General features: G+C 48.2%; 1 protein-coding gene across 1 annotated transcript in view; it reads right to left on the bottom strand.

Moving 5' to 3' along the window:
- Positions 1-24,704, bottom strand: part of SETD5 (SET domain containing 5) — a 61,479-nt gene extending 36,775 nt beyond the window's left edge. The window contains exons 1-2 of the mRNA XM_052679097.1: positions 24,569-24,704; positions 2,937-3,111 (exon numbers count right to left, since the gene is read on the bottom strand). Of these exons, the coding sequence (XP_052535057.1) occupies positions 2,937-3,007 (71 nt within the window). The 5' untranslated portion in view covers positions 3,008-3,111; positions 24,569-24,704. The remainder of the gene's footprint in view (positions 1-2,936; positions 3,112-24,568) is intronic.
- Positions 24,705-24,751: the final 47 nt, after the last annotated feature.

Here is a 24,751-nt window from a genome sequence, read left to right as displayed (position 1 = left end):
ATACAGCAAAACGGTGTGCAACGTGCTGAATAAGAAATTTGCTGCTGAGGTACAATGCACTATTCCACCACATGGTGGTGAAAAAAACTGCTCAAAATGAAAGGTATATCCTTTGCAGAAAGCTGCAGAAACCCTGCTAAGAGAAGGGACAGCTGCAATTCAATGCAGGGAATATTAGATAATGAGGCTACGGACAGAATACCAGCAAGGCAATGCACTGCTTCATAGGAGCTTCCCCCAAGCAGGAGATGGATATCAGCTAACCTCTGCACAGATCAGAAGCAGCAGAATACAGCAGCACATTACCGAATCGTATCTGCAGCAGAAATCCTCTCAAAAAATACAGCAGGGAGCTGAGCAAGCAGGAAAGAAAAATGCAGGAAAGGCAAACTTTACCTTGGACTTCTGCCGCTCTGGTGAGATCTCGCAGGATTCTCAGTGGCTCTTATGCTGTCAGTGTGAATCAGGCAGTGCTCAGACACTAATGGCCAGTGGCCACGCGTGGGGGAGCGTTTAGGCACCACCCAAGAACACCAACCCTGTGCCCTTTGGACTTCCTACTGGCTCTCGAAATCTCTGCAGCACCGAGGCTGCCCCACCCTGCCACTACACCCCGTACACGCTCTAATGCACTCCTGCACTGCACTCTGACTTCCTGGGCTTCTGGCTCATTCTGGAGTCAGGTGGATCTGTCTTTTCAGTAGTAAGGAACAATGATTTATTGAACTGCAGAAACAAGAAGGCCTTTTGCCTACGTAAACCCTGCTTCTGTAGCTCAGGATTTAGATGCACGACACCATAAAATGGGCTGGTTTTTAACATAGCTACTCTCAGCTACATAGTCAAAAGCTGAAGATACATGGTGATATCTCCAAGGAGAGAGACCTCTGAATAAAAGGTAGAACTTGGCACACCATCTTTGCCTTGCTGCATCTTCACAACAAGGGTCGGGATTTCCAGACTGTTATGCATTTAAGACCATTCATGACTTCATTACACTTTCAGCTGAAATATTAGAAGGAAAAGAGCCCAAACAGCAGGTCTGCCCTCTGCCCAAGTCACTCATACTGCTAACTGCAGCCAGCCTGGAATACCAACAGCGCTGCCACAATCGTTAGCAATAAAACTTCATGATTGTTGGTGCAACGGTGTCCAGGGGCAACAATGCTGAGGCCCTTGCTCCCTCGTCAGCAACCCTCCAAAGAGCTTCAACAACTTCCAATATGCAAAAGTACTCCACAGCCTTATCACGCTCTGAGATCATTGAACACAAACATCTTTCAGCACTTTCACCTCCCCTCTGCATCAGACGCCAGAGGGGGATGCTAAAGCTCAGCCTTAAGAGAGGACCAGCTAGCTTTCCTTTTGCCTCCTCATTTACTTCATAGCACACATCTGTGAAACTCCTTGTAAGAGACAAGAAGCTCGGTTAGCACAGATATCATGCACTGAATTTGTGGAATTTCAAAGAAGTGGAAGACAGCCTTAGCTTTGAGCAGACTCAGTAAGGGACACCTCAGCAGTAAAGCAGCAGTGAATGCAAAGCCAGAAGAATAAAGTCCTGACATTGCCAGTTTTTAGAAAACAGAGAAAGAAGTCAACTCAGAAATCTTGAAAAGGCTTTTTCAGAGCATTCCAGCCTGGCCCAAAGTTGGCCCTACAAATTCTTTACAACCAGTGGGAAAAATGTTTTGCAGAAGGTTTATAGACAGCCTTTTTAATATTTAAATATGACGAGGGACACGCATAGGTATATCTCACTCGGTTCTGAAAGCAAGCACATAGCACACCAGTGAACTATTCAGCATTCTCTCCTATTTTAAAATTCCTAGATGCTGAGTTTTTAAAGTGGTGTGGGAGATGCATGGTGACAAGCAGCACTGAACATTAAGTCTTGAAAAGTGAAGGACTGGACATCAACTCCAGATGAACAACTTACTACGTGCTCAACTCCTCATTTGGAACATTCTGCAAAAATACAGACTTTATGGTAGAATGCAGGATCACAAAGAATGCCTAGTGAGGCCAGAGCCAGGACAGATGAGAAGGTGCACTACAGTGAGTGCCACTGTGTAGTCAGACTCCATGTAGTTAAAACTGCTCTTACAGCTCGAAATTAATAGAAACAGGAGCATTCTGCTCTACAGTGATCAATCTGACATGCAGGTATTTGCACAGCAGGTACCTGCAATTAATGCATGGGAGAAATAGATCTTCAAAAAGCCTTTAAAAAAACGCCATAGAAAAATAGATGCTACAGTACATCTTTCAAAGAAAGATGCAGGAAAACAGGAGGTAGAAGCACACAGAAATAACATGGGCCCTTCCTCTTCTCCCCAGCAAAAACAGTGCTCATATGAGTTGACACTGTTCTATGACAAGGGCTTTAAGAAAAGATCACAGTAAAGTATTTTCAGGATTTGAAACTTTCCTGACTTCTGTTAAGGCAGAGTCCTGTGACGGGAACCCTCAAGGACTAACCACTAAGCTGCACTTCTTGGAACGTGCTCAGCGATAGAAACAACATACATGAAGGTGTCCACCAAGGCTGATGCTGTTGCACATCTCCAGCCAAGCTCCACGCTGCTTCAGAAATCACTCATGTAAGCACTGGTGCTGCACCTAAGCTAGCAGAATCCAACATACTGACCTCTCATAAAAAAGCTTTTGATAAGCAGCTGGCCTATACGTCGAAACATCACGCATAGGTACAGCAAATGCACTACTGCCCATACTTGCACACAGACCAGCCAAACAGATACAAAGAGCAGGGACGAGTGCTTCACGCTCTCGGAAGTCCCCTTACGCCCATGTCATGGGGCAAACGCACCCATTTCCGCAGTACCATCCGTGTTAGACATTTAGAGTCCACGTCCGCATTCAGCTCTCACGCAGCCCGCAGTCACCCTCCCCTGCTCCTCCGCGGTAACACTCACTCCGATCCTGCAGCCATGTCGGAGTAGGACGTATCTGGTGTGGTGACTCCCAGAGGGATTGCAATGCTCATGACGCCCGTCGGGGATCACGGAGTCCAGAGGGCAGCGACTGGCCGCTCCGAGGGCGGAGAGGAGCCGCAGAGCCTCGGCCAACACGTCACGGACATGGGGAAACCTAATGGGGAGAAACAAAGCATTGCACCTCCATTGCAGGCACCAGGTCACCCCGCAAGAGGAGATGCCGCGTTCTATTGCCTTTCCCTTCTGTCTTCAAAGGCAAGCCGCTTCTCTCATCACTGGGTTACATTTTCCTTTTTCACACACGTTCCTAGGAGAAATCTCTTCCTGATATCATGACAGGCATGCGGCGAGCTTCAGACACAGCGTGTAACAATATCTAAGTGGCAATTCCCTGTTATGCCCCAAAGCGATGACCTCCCACGGAGGTGAGGAGATGAACAAACAGAGCAGGACAGCTCAGAGGCAGCTCAAACCTGGGACAGACGAGTGTCCTTGAGTCTTCAGGAAGAAAAGGACAAAAAGGCCCTTTCAGGAGTCATCCTTTCTTGTGCTTGTGACTGAACTGTGATTTCTGCACTGACAACAGAGAAGAAACCACTGCTGAAATGCCTAACTCCTGCTTCAATCCAGAGTCACATAAAACTGACTAGAAGTTAAGAAAAAGCTGCAAGTTTCACAGTGCTGCAGTACTCTTCCCTTTTACAGGACACAGAACCTCCTTTAAAAAGTTCCTTTTTAGTACTCGCACAGGTTTCTTTACCCTATTGATCCCTCAACCTTTGCCATGACCATCGCCCGCTGGCAGCACAAGATGTAACCAGGACAAATTCCAGCCCCTGCCTACTTGTGACTCAGCAGGACCGAAGGGTTTCAGGTGTGGTCTCTGGACTCGAGATTCACAGGACACTGTGCCACTCCAGAGGTAAAGGATGAGTTCTGGGTCACATTGCATTGGAAACCCTCCCTCCAACAAACAGCCTGCAGTTTCTGTGCAACAGTAACTCCCACTTTTGGGAAAAAGAGGATTGGAGAAACACGAAATACCAAACAAAAAGGTTAGATGAGGCAAATTCCAGTTCAATTGCTTTTGTGTTGACCCAGCAGTACTTGCCCAACAAGCACCAGCACTCAGATCTTGCTGTTTGCTGCTGCTGCTTTCTGTGTACTTTCAACTCTGACAGTATAACATTCAAAATGAATTGCTGAGACAAATCTCAAGTGCTGTCCAAGACCACACCACCTTCAGGCTAGATTACAGTGTGGTCTTCATGAAACTTGGTCTGGCAACACCCAAAACATCAGTCTGCACAGAAAACAGGGGCTGAGATCAAAACATTCACCCACCGCACTGGTTGGTTTCCTGTACATGCAACATCAAACTCCTCCCAACCTCTCTCCCCTAAAATACACAGTGAGGAGAAAAAAAATGCAGTACGTTCTCCCCAGCAACACTGAAAGTCTTCCTAAAGCTCCATATCTTAATGTAAATGTGGTGAACTTCAGATCACAGCACAGACCTATCTCCTGTGGGATACAACGCTTCTCAAAATCAAATGGAAACAGCAATTTTGATGGCTTAATAGGTATATAGCACTTAGCTGGTTTAGAAAACACATTAAAGGTGTATTTTTCCTAGGCTACACTTCTACCTCCTCAACCAGTCATACCAGTATAAGGACACCAGTCCTCCCCAGTGCCATCACAACAGCTGAGATGGGCATTCACCTGCACCACTGCCACAGCTCCGCGGTCCCAGATTTCCACTTGGAACAGGTCACACTCTAAAGGACTCACCATCTTCGTGCCAAAATCACAAACAACTGCCTTGGCTAAATGTAAATATATGCTACTCCATTATTTCAGGTAACATTCGGTATCGACAGAAAGGACTGCAATAAATCTGAGCTGGCCAAGCGAAGGTTAGGTAACACCTGCTCTAACAGTAAATTTAATTTCCAAAACTGTTTAGGATGCAACAGCAGAAGCATTGCATTGGCTCACCTCCACAAGCACTGCCCTCCATGTTACAAATCAAACACACACAGAAAATTTACTGCTGGAAACTTTTCTCATTACTGGCACTGCGGAAAGGCTGTTGTTGAAAAATCTATGGTCATCTAACACGAAGGCTAAGTGATTCAGTTACCATGTTGAGAAGGTCTTCCTTCCAAACATCACGTCACCTGGGGACGCCCAAGTACGAGAGCAGTCCGCCTGAATCCCAGCAAGCACTGCCTGTTCTTCCCAGCACACCTACAAACCTCATGTCAGGGGCAGATACAGAAGGGCAAGCACCTTCAGTGCAAACAGAATCAGATCAAGGCTTTCTGCCAGTTTAAGACATTTAGCTCAAAAAAACGCATCAGATTCCCAGAAGTTCAGACATGCTGTTCCATGAAGACACCTACACAGAGGCAGAACAAATCTGTCAGTCATTTAACTCCTATTTGTTCTGCTTTACCTGAACTTTGTCTCAGCCTACCAAAGCAAATGCTTAGCTCTGCTCTGAGCACTAGCTGGGTTCACTAAGCAGGGAGGGAAGATGATGCCAGCTTCAAAAAAAGCAAAAGCACTGTCAGGAGCATTTACTGATACTGGAGTACCGTGCATCACCTGACAGCTGCCTGACAGAGGGAGGCTGCAACCCATCTATCCTGCAGGGTTTGACAGGACTCAGTCCTTGTGTGTAATAATCAAAGTAATGGGCAACACCAGTATCCATCACTAGTTATGTATATATGCACCAGGATATTCAGATTAATGGCAGATTCGGTACACTGGTTAAAGATTTATCATTATCTTCTTAAGACTCTCACCTTTTATATTTTGCTACCCATGTGCAAAAAGAAATGCTCCTATGCATAAGTTTCTTTCAGAGTTCAACCTAATCTCTGGGATTTGGAGAATCATAACGAAGGATCAGTGTGCACCAAACACTTAACAATTGTTGGATGTGCCAAAATGCAGCAGCCCAGGGAGCCCAGAGCCTTCTCAGTGTGCTGCAGAAGACCTGGAGTCAAGGGGAAAGGTGAGACCGCTGCCTTTAGCTCACAGGTGATTCCCAACAGCATTCAGAATCCACAGGCTAACGCATCAGTCAGGCTGATCCATAGAAGATAGGAAATCGTACTGAGAATTCCCATCATATGCAAAGCAGCTTCCAATCCTTCCGTCAGGTATCTCAACACGAGTCTACAAATACACCTACTTAGCTAAAGTCAGTGTGATAAAGCAGTTCGGCTCAGGTCGCGTCAGCCACATTTAAAACTGAGGTACAAGCAAGCTAAACTGATTTTGATAAAACTCAGTAAGAAGCTGGAAACTAAAAATATTTTTATTTAAATCATTTAAACCAGGTTTAAGATGCTGTATGGCAATTTTCATCCATCCATGGGATTCCATCAGTTTATCTGGCTCAGAAAACATCGGTTTTAGTTAACCTCATCTGCAATCTACACCCTAAGGGACTGCTGATGATGACAGTGAGCAACTGAAAGAAATTAAACCATCAAAGAAATTACAAAATGCATAGTCAAGTGCTCTCAGCAGCTGACCTGGGGCCGGGGAGATTCCTCAGGAAAGCAGAAGGAATAACCTCAAAACTTTGTTGCTGAAGCAGCAGTCAAGAAGTTACGCAAAACCTCTTTGTTCTGAATACAAAGAAAAAAACAGTTTGTGCTTTTCTTTTGGAATCATTGATGGTTTCAAGTTATTTGATAAGAAATAGAAGAAAAACGTAGTAAGAGGTAAAGGAACTTACTGGTAAGCAAGACTTTGCTTTCAGAAATACCTTCTGCATGACAAGCCAACTGCGTTCCTTACAGCCCAGTGCACTGAGGCAGAGGTGTCAGACTGGGATTGTTTCGGTTTCCATAGAACATCTCCCTGCCATCGTAAAACCTTTCTAGAAAGTTTAATTTGTATTGATTTGAAAGTGGTCAAAGAGTCACACCAAAGGATAATTCTGTTAACAAATGTGTACCAAATTAGAAAGGGGGAAGCAAATTACAGAGCAGCAGCAACCTGCGGTAGACCAAACAATGTGAAGGTGGATTTGCACAATGAGATGGCAGGCAAACACCAGGCACCTCCCTGTGCCCCACACTGGTGGGCACAGACCTGGCTGCCTTTGCACAGAGGCGAAGTTCTAGAGGAACAACCTCGACGCACAGGAGGAAGGGCCATCGCAGCAGAGAACTTGATAGCAAAGTCCTCGTGACTGGGCTGTAAAATGAATCAATCTTTTGTTTTAAGAAAACTTCACCAGATGATGCATTGGAAATCTAGCAGCCTCCATGAAATGCTAGAACCTCAAAAATGTTAATAATGAAAACAAAACTGAAAAAAAAATAATAAAAATTGTATGGTAATAGTGGAGAAGTTAAAAAAACCTCAGGAGGTAGAAGAAATATCTCATGGCCATTTCTGTGATTGAAACAGCAAATAACACTGCCTGCACCCCATGACACACCAAGTCATCGCTGAAGATGACAAGCTCTTCAAACACTGAAGTGTTTTCAAAATTGAATTCAAGATGAACCCCTGAAAATACTTTTATTTTCTATTCTTTCCTTAAAGATAACAGCAATACATGATGAAAACAAAGTGTGTTATACGTAAAATGCCACAGAAATTATACAGGAAACAGGAGAAAAATAATCTCTTTCAGTTCTACAAATATCTGATTTGGGCCAACATCAGGGGAAGAGCACTACGACAAGAGGAACACGGCCTAATTGCTGTGCTGCTTCCACAGTCTGAGGCTGTGCTCTCTCTTCCCACGGCGTAAAGCAGAACAGGCGAACGTCTGTATGTCACAGAAAAATAACAAAATGCAAACAGAACGGATCAGAATTGATATTTTGCATGGAAGGCTTGACAAGTAACCTCCAGTGAATCCAGCTGTGGCAGTGACTACTGTGACTGCCTCCTCTAAGAATTTGCCAAAACGGCTGGCAGGAAGGAAATGCTGCCATGTCTCATTGAGCACCACTGGCGCCAAGAACTCCCCCAAGGGGAGTAGGAGCAGAAGCAGGTAAAATATAGTTATAAGGGCAATAAATTCCTGCAACAGTGCAGAGCAGGCAACAAGGAATGGTAATACGGAAAGCCCCACAGCTGCCTGCCACACCTTGTCCATACAAGTCCTACTCCTTAAGAGTGAACTTATGAGCCAGAAAATGGCTGTGGCTAAAATAAGGTTCATTTAAATAATATAAGTGACATTGGTTCAACTGTAGCAGGCCAGAAGGTTTCTTAGTTCTAGATTTTGTTGCTTGGGAATATAATAGCAAGCACGTGAATGATTCAGTGGTGTAAGTAGACAAACAGCCTAAATTAAAAAGGCTGTCGGACCCCCCCGCAGATAAAGAGCTGTAGACCTTGAAATTGTGTTATGAAGGGATTTGAGAGAAAATCCTATACCACATGCAAGGTCAGAGGGAAAGAGAGCAATAAAGGGCAATAACTAGGATCGAGTCCAAGCTGAGGGAATTACAGTTCCCACGAGAATCCGGCCGGTCCCCGCAGCCACGGGAAGTCGCCGAATATAGGAGGAGGATCAGCAGAATTTACTGGCAGGCAGCGGAGGCCAGAAGCTGCAACCAGTGGCGGGCTGACCACAAACGAGTTGCCAAGGAGTAGGATTGCAGCCTCCCGTCCTAGAATTGGAAAAGATTCCCCCGTAATCCCACTAAATGCTCTCTGCTTCGCGAGTCTGGCTGTACGTCCTTTATACATCTATTTAAGGCCGCCACGTGATGCCGGCTGCCTGCCCGGCCACTCCCTGCCAGGCTGAACAAAACGGCTCCAGAGCAGCCCGCAGCCGGGCTCGGCGCAGACGTTGCATCAGCCAGGTGTGCAGGAAGCTGGGGGATAAAGCGACGATTTACTGCGGGGTTCCCAGAGCCGGGCCGCTTCAGGAATGCCGTGGAAAGGACGACAGGAAGGAGCGCGGCACTTCGCACACAGAACAAGCTTCATCGCCTTCAGAAAGCCTTTGTGCTGGGGCTCCGGGCCTGGCCTTTCTCCCAGAGATGATGCAACACTGAGGAACAGGGGCTGCGCCAGAGCAAACTATTCACAGCAAGGCAGATGGCAGCGTAGCCTGAGGATCCCAGCGCTGAGCCTCAGCCTGCCTGCACTCCCCGGGAATCCTCCATTTCGCAGCGTCACCTCGCGCTCCTGTGGTGGTTTCAGGCAGGAAATAGGACACTACAATATCCAGAAAGGTGTAGAAGGTGTTTTAAGAGCGTGGAAGATCAGTTTGTTCTACAAACTGGAGGAGAAGCTGAACTCCCAGTCTCAGCAGACAAGCACAGCACCACAGCTGCATCACACAGGCCCCATGCAGCTACTGCACAGTCCTGGTCAACCCCACTCTCCATTACAAGTCCAGATCTGAGCCTCCTCCCTCCCGCCCCCATCACCAAGCACCCTCCCAGCTCCTCTCCACAACCACAGAGTTTCATTCAAATCATAGAATGGTTACGTTGGAGGGGACCTTCATGGGTCTTTACCACAGAGCTCCCACCCCGTGCCATGGGCTGGCTGCCCTCACCACCAGCTCAGGCTGCCCAGGGCCCCACGCATGGCCTTGAGCACCTCCAGGGATGGGCGCCCACAGCTCTGGGTCACTGCCTCACCGCCCTCTGATACAGAATTTCTCCCTAACAGCTAACCTGAATCTCCCCTCTTCTATTTTAAAGCCATTCCCCACTGTCCTGTCACTCTGTGTCCTGTAAGAAGCCGGTCCCCCTCCCGCTTGTAAGCTCCCTTCGGGTGCTGGAAGGCCACAATGCGGTCTCCCTGCAAGCCTTCTCCCGGCTGCAGAAGCCCAGCTCCCTCAGCCTGCCTTCAGAGCAGGAGCTCCAGCGCTCCGAGCAGCTCTGTGGCCCTCCTCCAGACCTGCAGCATTGCACCTGGCCCTGAGATCATGCAAATACGTTTTTCCCTGAACTGGAAGGAAGTTATTCGAGGCTTATGTAACGCTCGTTTGCCGCGCTCTAACAAACAGCAATTTGTCTAACGTGCTTTGAGTGGGAAACTCGGCCACGGGAAGATTGGCAGCCTGCACTACACACAGAGAGACGGTCAAATCCAGTTGGTAATTAAGCTACGTAATCACTGAGACGCACTAAAACCCAGTGAATTTCACACAGTAAAGAGCTCAGGAGAGATTTCCACAATCTTCCAGTGCTGGGGCCCACATCATGCCTCTGTCAGGGAGGTCTCAGTAGGAAACCTGACTGCTGCCCTTCCAGGCCTGGAGCCCAGAAGCATTCCAGGATCTGCCAGGAGCTTCTGCCTCCCCCGCTGCCCCTGCAAATCTCACACATTTCCTGCAGGACGCCTTTACACAGCTGAGGACGTTCTGGTGAGCAGACAGAGCCGGTCACAGAGTTACGGAAATACTAAAGTTAGAAAAGATCACCAAGACCATCCAGTCCGTGACCACTAAGTCACATCCCTCAGTGCCACATCTCCACATTTCTTGAACACCTCCAGGAACGGTCACCCCACCACTCCCTGGGCTGCCTGTGCCAGTGCCTCACCGTTCTCTGTACGAATTTTTTTCTGAACATCCAAGCTGAACCTGCTCAGAACTGCAGAGATGAAAGTGTGATTGTTATTCACAAAGCTCCCAACACCCGTTCCAAAGCACCAGCCAGAAATGCAAAGCTCAGCAGTAGCGTGCCTCCAGTCATGGTCACTTCTTCAACTTGCCCGTTTTCTGTTAACGGGATGAGCAGCGGATAATCGAGTAGAACACATCTTCAAGCTAAATGCACACGTCCAGAAATCAGCAGACACAACCTGCAACTTGTGACTAAATAAAGATAAAAGCTACTTAGAACAGTTTCGGTTTTGGTGGCTTGCTGAAAAATTAGTAATTTCTTCCTCTGAAAGGAGCTTCTGAGCACACAGCACTGCAACCCACCACATGAAGTACAGCTAGGTGGTAACACAGGAGGGCTCAAATCACACAGCTGCCAAAGTGCTACTTGTAGGGCTCATGTGGAAGCGATGGTGAGGAAATGGCTCTGTAACACATCCATCATAAAACTCTACCTGCCATCACAACCACTGGATTTTTTGAATGCTGGATTATGAGAAGCATAACAAGAACATCTTAATGACTTTTGCAATTACAACTGCACTTAAGTATGTGCAGCCACGTGGTGAAACATGAGAGTTGCTCACACCAGAGGAGAGGCCCAGAGCCCTTCTGCAGGCAAAGGGACGCAGTGCCTCCATCAGCCTCCCAGTGACGGGGAAAAGGGCCGATGACACAGCAGGAAGATGGGGGAAGGAGAGATTTCTTCACTGCCAATCCTTTACAATCCTTTGTGCAGGGCACTTTCTGTGAGAAGCTTCAGCAGGTTGGGACAGACAGGGCTGTCTGGACAAGGTAAGCAGCAGGGGCTGCCGTGCTGGATTGCGGAGCTGGAGGCCTTTGCTTTGCACTGCGCAGTGCCCCAACACGTTCCTGCAGTTTGCTATCTCTTTAGCCTTAAGCAAGAGAACTCGCAGTTGCTAGACAACCTCCTTCCCAGCTACAAAACAGCTCCATTTCTATGACAAATCGATAGGCTCAACGTAAAAGAAGCTACAGGGTTTTGAGCTGCCTTCTTCCCCAGGACACGGGAGTGCTTCCTGCTCTGAGTGCACAGCAGCAGAGAGGAAGGAGGCTGAGCAGCTCCTGGGCAGGACCTGGAGCAGAGGAGAGGCAGGAATGCAGCCATGCCAGAGAGGAGAGAGCCCTGCACCGCCTCTGCATGTCAAGCTGGCTGGGAGAGCTCAGTCTGCATCACACAGCAGGTTTGAAGAGCTGGGAAGGACCTGCAAGGGGATTTTAAAGTCCTGAACATCTGCAAAGGCACCCGGGGCAAGGTAATCTATGAAAACATAGAAACTCAGCTGTCAAGGGAGTGGTGGAATGGACAAACACATAAAAAGCACAAGTGCAATGCAGAGCCATCACCCAACTGAGTCACCCATTTCCCAGGTGAATGTACAAAGCGAGGGAGGTGCAGGATTGCACCTCATCTCATTCGAATGGCACAAGAAAACAGCAAACAAGTGCCATTAGAATACTGCTTTTAATGATTATTTAATATTGTTTCAAACACTAATAAACCTCCAGACTGCATCCAGCTAACCTGAGACAGAGAACGTCCTCCATTAAGAACGAACCTACAAAGACAGCTTGCTCACTGTGCCTTTCAGAGGAGCCGTCATCATATTATCGTTGTGCGATTTGTTTTTTTTTAAACGTTGCTTCTAAAAAAGGATGAAAAAGATTCAGACTTCTGCTGTGGTCAACTGGAACTCAGAAACGTTCATCTGAATACAGTGAGTGCACACAGTTACATCAGTGCTCCTCTGTAGAGGATTTCAGAAAGCCTTAATCATATCTTAAACATCTGAAGCAACGCAGTATGGGAAAGAACCGAGTTCCAAAGATGCAAGCCACAAAGCATTAAGTTTCAGAGCTCCCTTCACATGTTGTGTGTCTTATGCAAGGCAGTATGCTAGCACCAGGTTAACTATTTCTCCTCTAAATTAATCTTTACTTCATGACCTTGCTGTTGACTGAATGTCTGAACTCGCTCCAACTTTACAGATCTTCAACACCAGTATCAGGAAAGGAGAGTTAATATTTTGTTGTTCTTTTCTTAAGCACACAGTATATTTCCTCCAGAAAGAAACAAGCTGGACCTATTTTAAATGGCTAAAATGAACGTTTTCTCCTTTCCCCTTCCCTGTGAACTGTGCCAATGTTTAATTACGGCCATAGCTGAGAAACTGTATTTCAAGACTGAATTTGTCCAATCTCCATTGATATTGCTATGCTCTTGGCAGCAAATCTCACAAGTCCTTTTAGAGAAAGATCAAGTCCTCCCCCAATTGTCTTTTCAATGAGCTGAGTAAGTTGAGCTCCTTTAAGCCTCACATCATGAGGCTTATTTTCCAGTCCCTGGATCATTTCTGCAGCTGTCCTTTGAATTCTCTCCAAACACACTGGCATTCTTCTTGAAGCATGGAAACCAAAATTCAATTCTATCATATCAGTCTAAACGTTACTGCTTGTAAGATTACTTATTTATTTTTCCTTGACATTCCTCTCTTCGTTGTTTTGGTTTTTTAAAATTTCTTATTTTTTTATGTGCCCAAGAATCGCATTAACCCTTCAAACCAAACACTGACCCAAGCAGCACGTAGGGGCAGTTAGCTGAGGTGACCTTAAGGCTGTTGGAGCTGCAGCTTTCCAAAACACGATCTCATAACGCATGGCTGGCTTTTCAGTTTTGCTAACAAATGCACCACCTTGCACCTGGGTGGGTTCAGGCATTTTGTTGAAAGGTGGCAGAAACAATTGAGAGCTCCCTAATGATACTTCATTATCCTACCCGTGTGACTTACGCAAGCTTTATCAAATATTTTATTCTGTGCAGATAAAAAGATACTAAAGAGCAGTAAATTAAAAGCTGATTTCATCTCACAACCTTCTCTAAAGCTAGGTGTGTCCTCTCAAAGCTACAATGCCAGGTATTTCAGATCTCCACGCAGTTTCTCCAACACAACCCCATCCCATTGCAGTGCACCCCGCCTCCCCCCTCACAGCAGCCACGTCTCTGCCCAGCTTCCCCCCGCCACACAACAACGGCTGGAAGGGACCACTGGAGGTGAGCTGCCCAAAACCCCCTTCTCTCCCAAAAGCAGAGCCAATTTGGATCAAGCTGCTCAGACCTTTGCCCGTTTCTTCTCCAGGGCCACTAGCGTGCATTTTAAGGTCAAAAATATGCATTTTTAAGGCCAAAAATAACCTTCTGACAATCTGAGTTTCCACCTAACAAAGACTGGAAAATCTCACCTAGTCGCTTCTATACTTGGCGTCGCAGCTTACAAATGAACAAGACTGTGTTTGTGGAACACAGCCTGAAAAACAGCACATGGATTTACCACAATTCTTTGGGGGAAGCTTAAAACCATGAACAGGCTGCACACAGCCTAGAGATCCCAAGGCAGCATCAACCCAAGACATTAAGTCTTCACAGCATGCACAGTACATGTGTAGCTTTTTTAGGGGGAGAAAAAAGTGTGAAACCTTTTTTAAACTAAAACTACATTGAACATATTCTCAGAAGCCTTTGGAGAATGCTTCAAACAACCCCAGAGCAGCTCCAGCTCTAACTATCCCTCTGAAGGAGCCTGCTTCTGCCTGGCGTAAATAGATGTTGGCTGAAGGTGTTAGCTTCCCCACAGCTTCATAAAACATGTATAACAGCCAATGCACTGACGTAATTTTAATTGTTCTCTTTCACTTCACAGTCCTAAGACTTACCAGCACCTATCTTTATCAGTACTTTTATTTACCAACACACTTGCAGCATCTGTTTTCTTGAGCGCTCAGACAAGGATGTCTATCAGCCTTTCACCAGCACAGAATGCCTTCCAGCTCCCACAGGGCAGTTAATACAAAGCTCACCCATTCCTGCCTCAGTCACTAACGAGAATCTACCTTTCCCTCCAGAAGCCACAGTTCCATACAAAGGATTAATGCAGACATACGCTTATCGGCATGAAAAAAAAAAACACCAAACCAAAAGTAACTCACAACGGTCAAGTTGTTCCCATTAAAGAACAGCAACATGAAATTAAAACAACTACAATCAGGGCTGTGTTTAACAAAACAGCATGAACTACTACACTGAAATTAGAGATCTTAGCCAAGATCCTGCAATCTTCTCACCTTACATTCTTCCCCAAGCACCAATTTTTGGCCCTGACCAGGAGGAACAAAACCTTATGTCTCACTCAGGAGCCACTCTTGTTCTTGCATTATGTTCTCCGCTCACACTCCTGTCTGGGATTCTCAGTGCCGCGCTCTGCCAATAGCAAGGAACCTCTTTAAACCTGGAAAACTGTGGAACAGAAGCCAAAAAAAAAAAAAAAAATCCCATCACGTGAGTAAATGAGGCTTGACAGAATGATGGATGCTGCAGGTTCATGAGTATGAAGGCGCTCCTAAGATGGGCTGCGCCTGGTACAGCTTCACAGAAGCGTAAAAGATGCTGGTTTGCCGCATTCAGGAGGGAGATGCTCAGCTATTTAGATTGGACGCATTCTGTACAAGATTGAAGATGAGTAACTCACAGCTGGACAGATTCTCTTCTGGAAGAAAGCTGTGTTCTCTTCCCTGTACCTTCAACACCAGCATCTCCTCATCTGCATCTTTTCTCTGTTCCTTTTCAAGCACAAGATGTGAATACACCCAAGGAAAAAAAAAAAAAAAAAACAACCAGAGAATTCAGGCCAGCAAGCTTTAACCAAGAGGAATTTCACATGCAGCAGTCATCTTGGGGCTAATTTAATTTGTCATTATGGAAAAACTGAGAACTGTCAAGTCCTCAGCTGGGTAACGGTTGGACAGGAGAATGAGCTCAGCACAGGAGGAACACTGCACAAAGTTATCTGCTCAAATAATGCAGAGGCATCCAAAACCGGCTTGTCAAAGACACTCTGATGCCCCCTTCGCATAGTTTATCAATCCTGACAGACACAAATCATTACCAACATTGTTCTTAAGTTGAACTATCTTGTAGCATTACAATGCTGGTGAAAACAAACAGGAAAAATGCCATGGCTCATATTACAAGGCTTCCCCAGCAACAATTCAGATGATTGTCTCACCTGTGTCCACTACACAAAGCACTCCCACCACAGCCATTAACATCAGTATTGCTCTGCTGCACTGCTGAAAGACACTGAAGGCACGGGCAGGCCCTGCAGAGCACCCACCCGGAGGTGATGGAGGCCAGGCTGCATGGGGCCCTGGGCAGCCTGAGCTCGAGGCTGGCAGCCCTGCCCACAGCACAGGGTTGGAGCTCCATGATCTTTCAGGTCCCTCTCTCAGAAGCTAAGCTGTTCTGTGATTCTATGACGCGGCGTGGGTGAGACAACTGCCCCGCTGCCATGGCCGCCTCGCTTGTTCACTCTCAGCCCCCGCAGGCTGATGAGCATCCAGGAGAACAGGCACCATCCCAACAAGCAGAGATCAGCAGTTGAACTGCAGAGACTTTAACCTAAGCTGAATTATACTTCTGAACACTAAGACAACTCCAGAGCAATTCCCATTGTTCAAGAGACCAATTTTTACTTTTTAAACCCACAAGCTATTTCAGTAAAACCATCTTTCCTAACAACCCAGGTAATTTTGTTTTACAGAACACAGAAAAGTTTCCATCATGTTTCAAATATATGTCAAGGCCGTTTATTTCCTCCCTCACAAAACTTCTTGGCAAGTAAAACTGAAAGCATCAGAATTCCATCAAAATGTTGCCCCAACACAGTGACTCTCGTGGGAGCAGCCTGCTTTGCTATCACTCACTGAAAGTAGGGAAGCCTTAAACTCTGACACTACAAGCACAACAAAAAGCTACAAATTTTGCTCACAGCTGTTTGCTCCGAAATCACCCCTTCCATCTCCTCTGGGCAATACTGCAGAAAAGGGATGCTCAGTCCCAGTACTTCACCAAAAGGGTCATTGTTGCATTTCCATGCAGCTCTGTGAGAACCAGAGGAGCAGTGCCAACACCTGGCTCAGCCATCCCGTTCCTCCCACTCCTGCCAGGTACCCTTCTCCCCACCTGCAATTCGCTGAATTTCTGCTGACCACGGTTTCAAGCTAACAGTCCCAACCTCCGCCAAAGAAAGAGCGAACCGATAACAGCAGATTTCGATGCATACTCTCCTATGAGATTTTCACAAAGGGCATTCTGAACCTGCAGTGGCTGAAGAGACCCTGCTAAATGACAGACGTGTCACTGCGCGTGAGCTCTCTGCACCCACCCTATCACCCTCCGACCCAGGCTGTGCTCTGTCTCTTGGCAGCTAAGCCAGACAAGCAGCAGGCACCGTTCTGACAGCACAGACAAAATCGGTGTGCGCAAGGGCTGCTGCCAGCCTGGGATTCCGGCCCGACGACGTCTCACCGCAGAGCAGCCTCCCTGCACAGAGCCCCACTGGGAGGACACGGCATCTCCTGCGTGTCTGACCTACACCAGGGCCGCTCTGATTTCCGCACAGCCCCTCCTGCTGACAAGACTCTACAAAAAGGGGCAGGTTTGGGAACGCTGCGCCCTCAAATATAACAGTCTGCTGCTTGATGAAACTCCCCACCTCCTTCTCTTACCGTACATTGTTTGATTTGGGGTTACTTGCACAGGTCTTTGTGAAATAAAGGGTAACTCTTGTAACAGAAGCCCTTGTAACAGATGAGAATTCTTGCCCACGAGATATACTACTCACACCCAACATGAATTTTTGCACTGCAGTATGCACTCGGAGGTGCCACGACACGTTAACATTTAAATCACTTTATTCCAACTCCAACGGCCAAGATGCTGCCTTTAGTTGCACTAGCCCCCCCCCAGTCCCACCATATAAGGACTAAGCAGCAGCTCACACTGGGATGTGCAGCACACGGCCAATTGCTTTACATCAAGAAGATGCCGCTCCAACCAAGTCCTCCATATTAAAAGAGATGGCACTGAAGTTCCCACTGCACGCAGCCTTGGCTGAATTCACATTTTGCTGTGTTCTCCTCATACACATTTCTACACATTCTTCTGAACACAGCCACATGGAATACTTGGCATACATAACTTTTTAAAACATCTGATTGACAACATATCCTCCCTAATTCATGTTTTGGTGCATACCTCAATTTCTCACAAGTCATAATGACCCACAAGTCAATACAAAATACAGACTCGCTACCAAAGTAAGGAGCATGGCCAGTACATTTATACATGTTTGCAGTACTTGTACACTAACTGATATTTTGTCACTTTACAAGAAGAGACCTCTCTCTAGCTCTCTGCTGTGCTTATTTTCTGCAAAAATATACCTACAGAAGTTTGCTACTAAGCAGCACTATCGGGTTATGCCAGCACTCCACCATCATTGCTCCAGCCTACATCAGAACTTCTGGCACAACAGCTTCTTAAGAAATGGCAGAGAAGACCAAACTGCCAATTTCCATCCAGGGAACCAAAGGTTTATCCCAAGAGCTGCATGCACAGCCACCAAGGGCCCAAGCTTGCCACCCCATGGCTCACCTGCCTTGAGTAGCAGAGGGAAGCCACTGGAGCCAGTGCTGCTCCCCTCTGTTGCTCCTCACTACAACCTCTGTACTTACACCGAGATGCTTTCCCCTGTTTATTTTCTGAGGGCTCTGGAAGCTTGTCAAACTTATTCTGAGCCAATTCAATTCACTATCTTGGCAAAAGAAGAAGAATCCAGCAAAAAACAAAATCTGAAAAATAAATAAAATAAAATAACAAAAAAAAAACCAAATACTAAAGCAGCTTTCTGCAGGGTGAGTTCAGAAGAGGGACTTGAGGAGCACCAGAGCTTGCAGACAAAGGCAGAACTGCAGGAGGAGCAGGCTGGATGTGCTGGGCTGTGTCACGCAGCCTCACCCCAAGTAACCCCGCAGGGCGCAGCGCTGCCATAGTTTGGAGCTGACTTCAGCTGACACAGCGTCAGGCGGCCTCCACATCCCTGCTGCACCACAACCCTGCTGCACCGATGCCGGCCTGGCCCTGCCAGCAAGCAGCTCAGGCAGCAGCCAGCAGGAAGGCACTTCCAGGAGGGAGGTGCTGCCAGGTACCTGCCTGCACAGCCTGCTGTGGGACGGACACATGCCACAGCTGGGAAGAAACTGTGGAGCTCAGAACCTGACCTTACCCCATGTGTCCTTGTTCCCTGTTAACCTCCAGGCAGCCTTGATCCCCAATGTCCTTGATGTTCATGAAAGCACAAAAGGAACTGAATCCAAACACAGGCCTCCTCTGCAGCCAGGCAGATTCTACTTAAGGAGATCAGTCACCTCCTCTTCACAAGTTCACTGGGGCTGTAGGTGCAGAAGCTTCCAGATCTTTGCTGTGGCGAAAGTTAATCTACAGCCTCGTTACTGAGAACATTCCTTCAGCATGATTGCAAGTTATTTCAACCTGATGCCACTAAAACACAGGAAATCATTTGGTTTGGTGCCTTTAGCCAAAAGCTTGAAGTTCAAAACAAATTCAGAAGGTTCCTATATTATTCAATTCACTTTAACAGAAAAGTGCCTATACATTGGCAATGCAAGTCAGGGTGAGATCTGCTGACGTTTTAAGGGCTCCATGCTGACCCCCCAGCACACTTCAGTTTCCCACATGGTTCTCAAACTCTTCCCAGTGTATTCCACCTTGCCTGTAAACAGAAACACATTCATTTCCCCATTTTCCCCAAACAAATGAGCTGAGGAGAGCTTCCAAGGAGCAGCTTCATTTTAGGTCCAATTCAGGCAGAGGCAGAGCAGGGAAAAAGGGCCATGCTGAGAAGCACCATTCTGCTCCTGCGCAACTGGGCCAGAGCCACACTGGGATGCCGTGCCTTCGGCTCCCACCTCCCAGCAGCACCACCCTGCAGCTCCGTTCCTCGCTCCCAGGGAAGCTCCTTCCCCTCCTCCAGGCTGAGCACCACCGGCGTGCATGGCTTCCTTATCCAAATATTTCCATGCAACACAATCCTCCAAAATACCAGCCACTTATTTCCATGACACAAAGTCTATGCACAACCATGAGACTGCATTATCTGACACTGACTAACTGAAACACTGAGCTGCAGCTCGACATTTTTTTTTTTTTTACTGAATCATCATCACCAACGGATGTGTTCTGCTACAAAGTCTGATGAAGAGATCTCCTTCCTACTCCTTCCCTATCAGAGGCTTGCATTTCAAACTGCTCGCTTCCAAGACGAGAGGATTCCCTGTATCAGAACCTCACACTGCCTTCTCTGCCAGCAGTGCAGCACTCGAGAAGCTAGGCCCTGTAAATGAATAAGGCTGCAGAGGAAAGCCCAGCCCCGCACCACGGGCTCCATAAGGACGGCAGGAACACGCCTGAGTCAGCAAATGAGCAGCTACCAAAAGAAGACAGTGTCTCATTGTCAATGTATATGATTGTGATTGCAATCGCTCTCTAAATATGAACACATCAGAAGCACTGTGACCTTTTTACTCTAAAATTACTTGGAAATATTCGAGGGCTTAAGCATTGTTTTCAAAACTAACTCACATTGTGTCTCAAAAGACCACTTGCGAGTAGGAAAAAAACTCATTTAGAACGGGATGAATAAGAAAAACAGTCAGTCTTAAAAACTGCACGGATCCGCCTGCTTTGGATACCTCCCCTTCGCTAAACTTAGCCCTTCCATGACCCTCGGGGAGGAATGCAAGACCTGTCTATGTTATCAAGTTTATACGGATTAAACTTTAGCATAAACAACAGTTCCCTTCTACACTTCACTCTGAAAGCCAAATTCCTGACTATTTCTCAATGCCACTGTTCTGCATCCCTCCCTCTTCGTTCCCCCTTTTTCTTAAGGTTGGGTGAGTGTGGGACTATCAGATTCCTGACCACAAAAGAAATGGCTCCCGCTGCTCCCCCACAGCTCCCACTCCAAGAGGGGACAAGTCCTCCAGCATTTTTCTACCTTGAAGTCTGAGCACATCACTACGCTTTGCAGCTCACCTCCCATACTGCTCAATGAAGTATTTGCGTCTGTTGGGTAGGAGGAAAACAAAAAACTCACTTTTGAGAAAATGTCTCTTCCCCAAATTATTTTACGTTTGTTTCACCGTTTAAGCATTTCAATCAGATGCACGGATCAAGAAGTCACATTTACAATTTAAACAATACTGACACTCCTATAGGGTTTGTCAACAAAACCCGGGTTTAGGCTGGGATCCACTGCACAGTTTTCTCCTGGGCTCCAGCTCTTCAAGTTTAGACTCATCAGTCAAAGCGAGGGAAAAATCCCTTCAGCTATTTTTGTTGCAGGAAAATAATACTTCACCACCAGCTTGGGCGGGGGAAGGGGTTGATGAACAAGAACCTCCTGATTTGCCGTGCGGATCATCCTCCAAGACAAAGAGCATCTTTACTAATTACAGCAAAAAATTAAGGCAGGAGCAGTTGCTGTGGTGTTTCTGGGCGCGCTGGGGGCCATGGGCTGCACTGCCAGCAGCTCAGCAAGTCCCACCCCCAGAGCACCGTGGGGAGCCCAGGAGCAGCCCATGCTCTGCCCGCTCAGCAGGGACAGGGGCTGCAGCAACACTGGGAAACTGCCACCAAAACAGCAAATCTTGGGGGAAAAAAAAACAACCATCAAAAGCCCCCAAGAACTTCACCAAGAGTTCAGAAGTGAAAAAACCTCAGCTCCCAGAATTCCAAGAGGTTCCTCTTGCTGCGTTACAGTCTGAGGCTCTTTCCATGATCAAAATCAGCAAAAGGTTTAGGTTAAGCCAGATTTATACAAAACTGTCTCTAATTTAAGAATGTAAGTGCAAACTTGCTGTGTGCTAACCCTTGCCTCTAGCAGTCACGTAAGCCAAAGGCTGCCTTCAGTCTCTAACAGCTTTAACACACATAGTTTTGCAGGGCTTTATTTAATTTTGACAGAGTAAAAAATAAACAGCACAAGATGATGCTGCAAAATACAAAATTTTTCAATCAAATGGCTTCAGGTTCGCGTCACCTGAGATTTAACACCCACTATAGATTTAAGCATACACCCAATACTCTCAAAAGTACAGTTCCTACGTCTTGCATAAAAAACAGCACAGACTGCAACCTTTATGCAGGCAGCGTAACACGAGATCTCGCTGGTCGGGTCCTCAACTACACACAAAAGCAGCACCGGAGCAAGAACACAAATGTGCATTTGTAATGCGGCAACACTGCCACGAGAACAATGATCTGTGAGTGTTCAAAACTCTGGGTGCCCATTACGTTTGGTTTACTATTGCCAAAGTAGATAGAAACATTTTTATCTCATCACATCATCCAAGACTAGCTGGAAAAAGCCTGGGTGCCCAAAGGGAAAGGACGGACAGGCAGCGGGGTGATGAACCACACGGCTGGGCACTGTGCACTCAGGTCTCTGTTGAATGCCTTGCACCTCAATGTTGGAATTAATCTTTTAAAAAAACACACACACAACTTCACAAAGCATTTAGAAAATTTAAATGACCCGTTCCTTTGGATTATGCTTTTTGCCCAGAAGCAGTGCACAAGGTTTTTCGCGAGCTCCAAGATGCTCATTCAATGTCGTTTCTTTGCGATGGGATTTCTCAACTGTGACCTATAACTTCTCAAAATAAGATCTGGCTACCACGGAGAACTCTTTCTATAAGGGATTAAACATATCTGGGATTTCACCACGCTACTATAGGCCATACAATTTCAGACAACACCAGCAGAAATACTGCTTTTGAGTCACTAGGGATATGACACTAAAAAGCAGGCCAGAGCCTTGCTAAAGCAGTGTCACTTATTCAACAGGATGCAAGGCACCAGATAATTCCCCATTATAACGCACAGGGAGACAGTGAACAAAGACTAAGGGGCAACGGAGATGGCTTGCTGTGTTTTAGTCCATGAAGGAAACGGTTTTGGTACCACCAGGAAATCCCAACCTGCTGTGGTTGTCCCACTGTGCTCTGCCCCAGCGCTGGATGCCATTCGTGGAATCACAGAACCATGACTGGAGACCAGCTGGTGCTCTATGTGTGAGGGCTGCTCGGAGCTCCACACCCTCACCATGGCTGCAGTCAGCCAAGAGGATTTCAGAGCATTTCAATCTCTCTCACACTATTCTGCTCCTGGAATTTCTGCTTTCAGAAAACAGCGTTATGGGTTTGATAAGCGAGGCCAGGACCTGACATGGAGCAGGGCTCCCTGTGAGGTGTGGTTCCCAAAGATGGCACTGACGCTAACGTGTTCCCATGTCACATCCTGCACGCCTCAACCAGCAGCTCCACCTTTAACAAATGCACTGGGATACTGAGCTTCATCCCAGCAGCACATCACCTCCCAGACAGCGGCCAGTGCCAAATGGTTAGTTAATCAGATAAGAAAGGTACTCATTCTTCCTTAACAAAAAAAAAAAAAAGAAAAAAAAAGCTATTACATTCAAGCAGACAGTGTGTAGATGGGAGCTGGCAGATTCCACAATACAGTCACGTCAAAAATGGCCTCCTGCAAACTGTTCCCTCACCGAGCACTCAAGCCGAGCAAGGAGAGGAATCCTTCCATTACCAGAGGACGTCTCACCGCGGCACGGCAGCTTGCTGCACGTTGTGCCATACAGCCCTGCAAGCAGCAGCATATAAATGGTGTTCTGCAGGGAGCAGCAGGGGGAAACTCCTCTGCCTGCAGCCTACTCCCAGCCCCAAAGTTGAGCCGGGCCATTAGTTTGACTGTTCCCCACTCTGTGAATGGAAAATCCCTTCTCAGCACTCGCAGGCTGCTGTCTGCCGCACACACCCACCGCGCACAGCAGAAATTCCAGTCAATAAGGCGAGTGGGGCCCAGCCGGTGGAAGGGGAGGAAGGAGACACACAAACAATAAGGCAAGCATCTGGCTCTGCGACTGGCTGGAAGGAGGCCGGAGTTCAGAGGCGAGGCGGCTGCAGCCCGCAGTTCACAGGAAGATCCTATCAATCCTCGCTGCCCTACTTTTCACACAGATCAGAATATCTGCAGAGGGTAACCCAGGGTTCGCAGCCCATATTCTGCAATTTCACCCAACGTGGGATGACGACGAAAGACACCTCAATGGGGTTGTCATTCCTGCTCCTGCTCGGGGCTCTGGGAACAGGCCTGAAGAACCCGAGGCCTCCCCTGCCCTGGCGCTGCGCTAATGGGAGACTGGGGAGCACCAGCCCTGCCCAGCTCCCAGCCTGCACCCAGAGCGCTGCTGTCACCCCGGGGCTGGGAACGGCCTGGGTCAACCGCATCAAGAAAAGAAAATAAAATCCCAGGGCTTCCTATACGAGCGAAAAGGGATATCTCCTCTTTCTAAGGAAGGAAAAGGAAATTGGTTCGCTGAGTTCGGGCCTTAAGGCACAGCCGTTCCAGAATGCCTCGCGGCGGGGGGGGCCGTCTGGAACACGGCGGCCCCGAGCTCCGGGGCCGCATCCCGCACAAAGGCGAGGCTCAGAGCTGCTCCCCGTTACATAATGGCCGGGGGCCAGGCCGGGGCCCTTTCCGGGGGCACGGAGATGGGAACCCCTCGAGAGGCGGGAAAAGGTTCGCCCGGGGGTCGCTCCACGGAGGGGATGCGGTTCCCCCGACGGCGGCGGAGGACGGCGGGGCCGCGCAGCCCGGCGACACCCAAGGGCGGCCCGACGGTGACCTTGCGAGCGCCGAGCCCCCCGAGCGGCCGCGGCCCCGGCAGGGTGAGCCCTAGCACCGTGAGAAAGCAGAAAACGCCGCGCCGCCCGAAGGCGGCCCCGAGCCGAGGGACGAACCGCCGGACGGAGAGCGCGGCAGGCCCAGCGCTCGCTACCGCCCACGAAGCCCCGCGGCCCGGCGGCCGGCCCCGCAGCACCGAGCACGCCAAGACGGTCCGCGCCGTCGCACCGGGCCTCCCTCGGCGGCGGCCCTGTAGCTCCGCACTGCTGCCGAGGGCCCGCTCCGGGGGCTGCCGGTGCCGCGCGCCCGTCCGCGCGCTCCATTCCTCCCTCCCGCCCGCCGCGGGCCCACGCCTACCTGGCCGGCCCGTTCCCCGGGCCCCGCGCGGCACTAGGCCCGGCTGAGCGCCACGGCGTTTCCTGGGCGGCCGGCGGCAGCGAGCCCGCGGCGGCAGCGCCAGCCCCTCCCCCTGGCAGCGGTACGACGGCTGCTCCCCAGGCCGGGCGGAAACGGCACTGCGCGCACGGGGATCCCCGGCGC

This window comes from Tympanuchus pallidicinctus, unplaced genomic scaffold, assembly GCF_026119805.1.
Source record: "Tympanuchus pallidicinctus isolate F22 unplaced genomic scaffold, pur_lepc_1.0 scaffold17, whole genome shotgun sequence".
In the NCBI taxonomy this organism is placed as follows: domain Eukaryota; kingdom Metazoa; phylum Chordata; class Aves; order Galliformes; family Phasianidae; genus Tympanuchus; species Tympanuchus pallidicinctus.
This window is presented reverse-complemented; position numbering and strand designations above follow the sequence as displayed.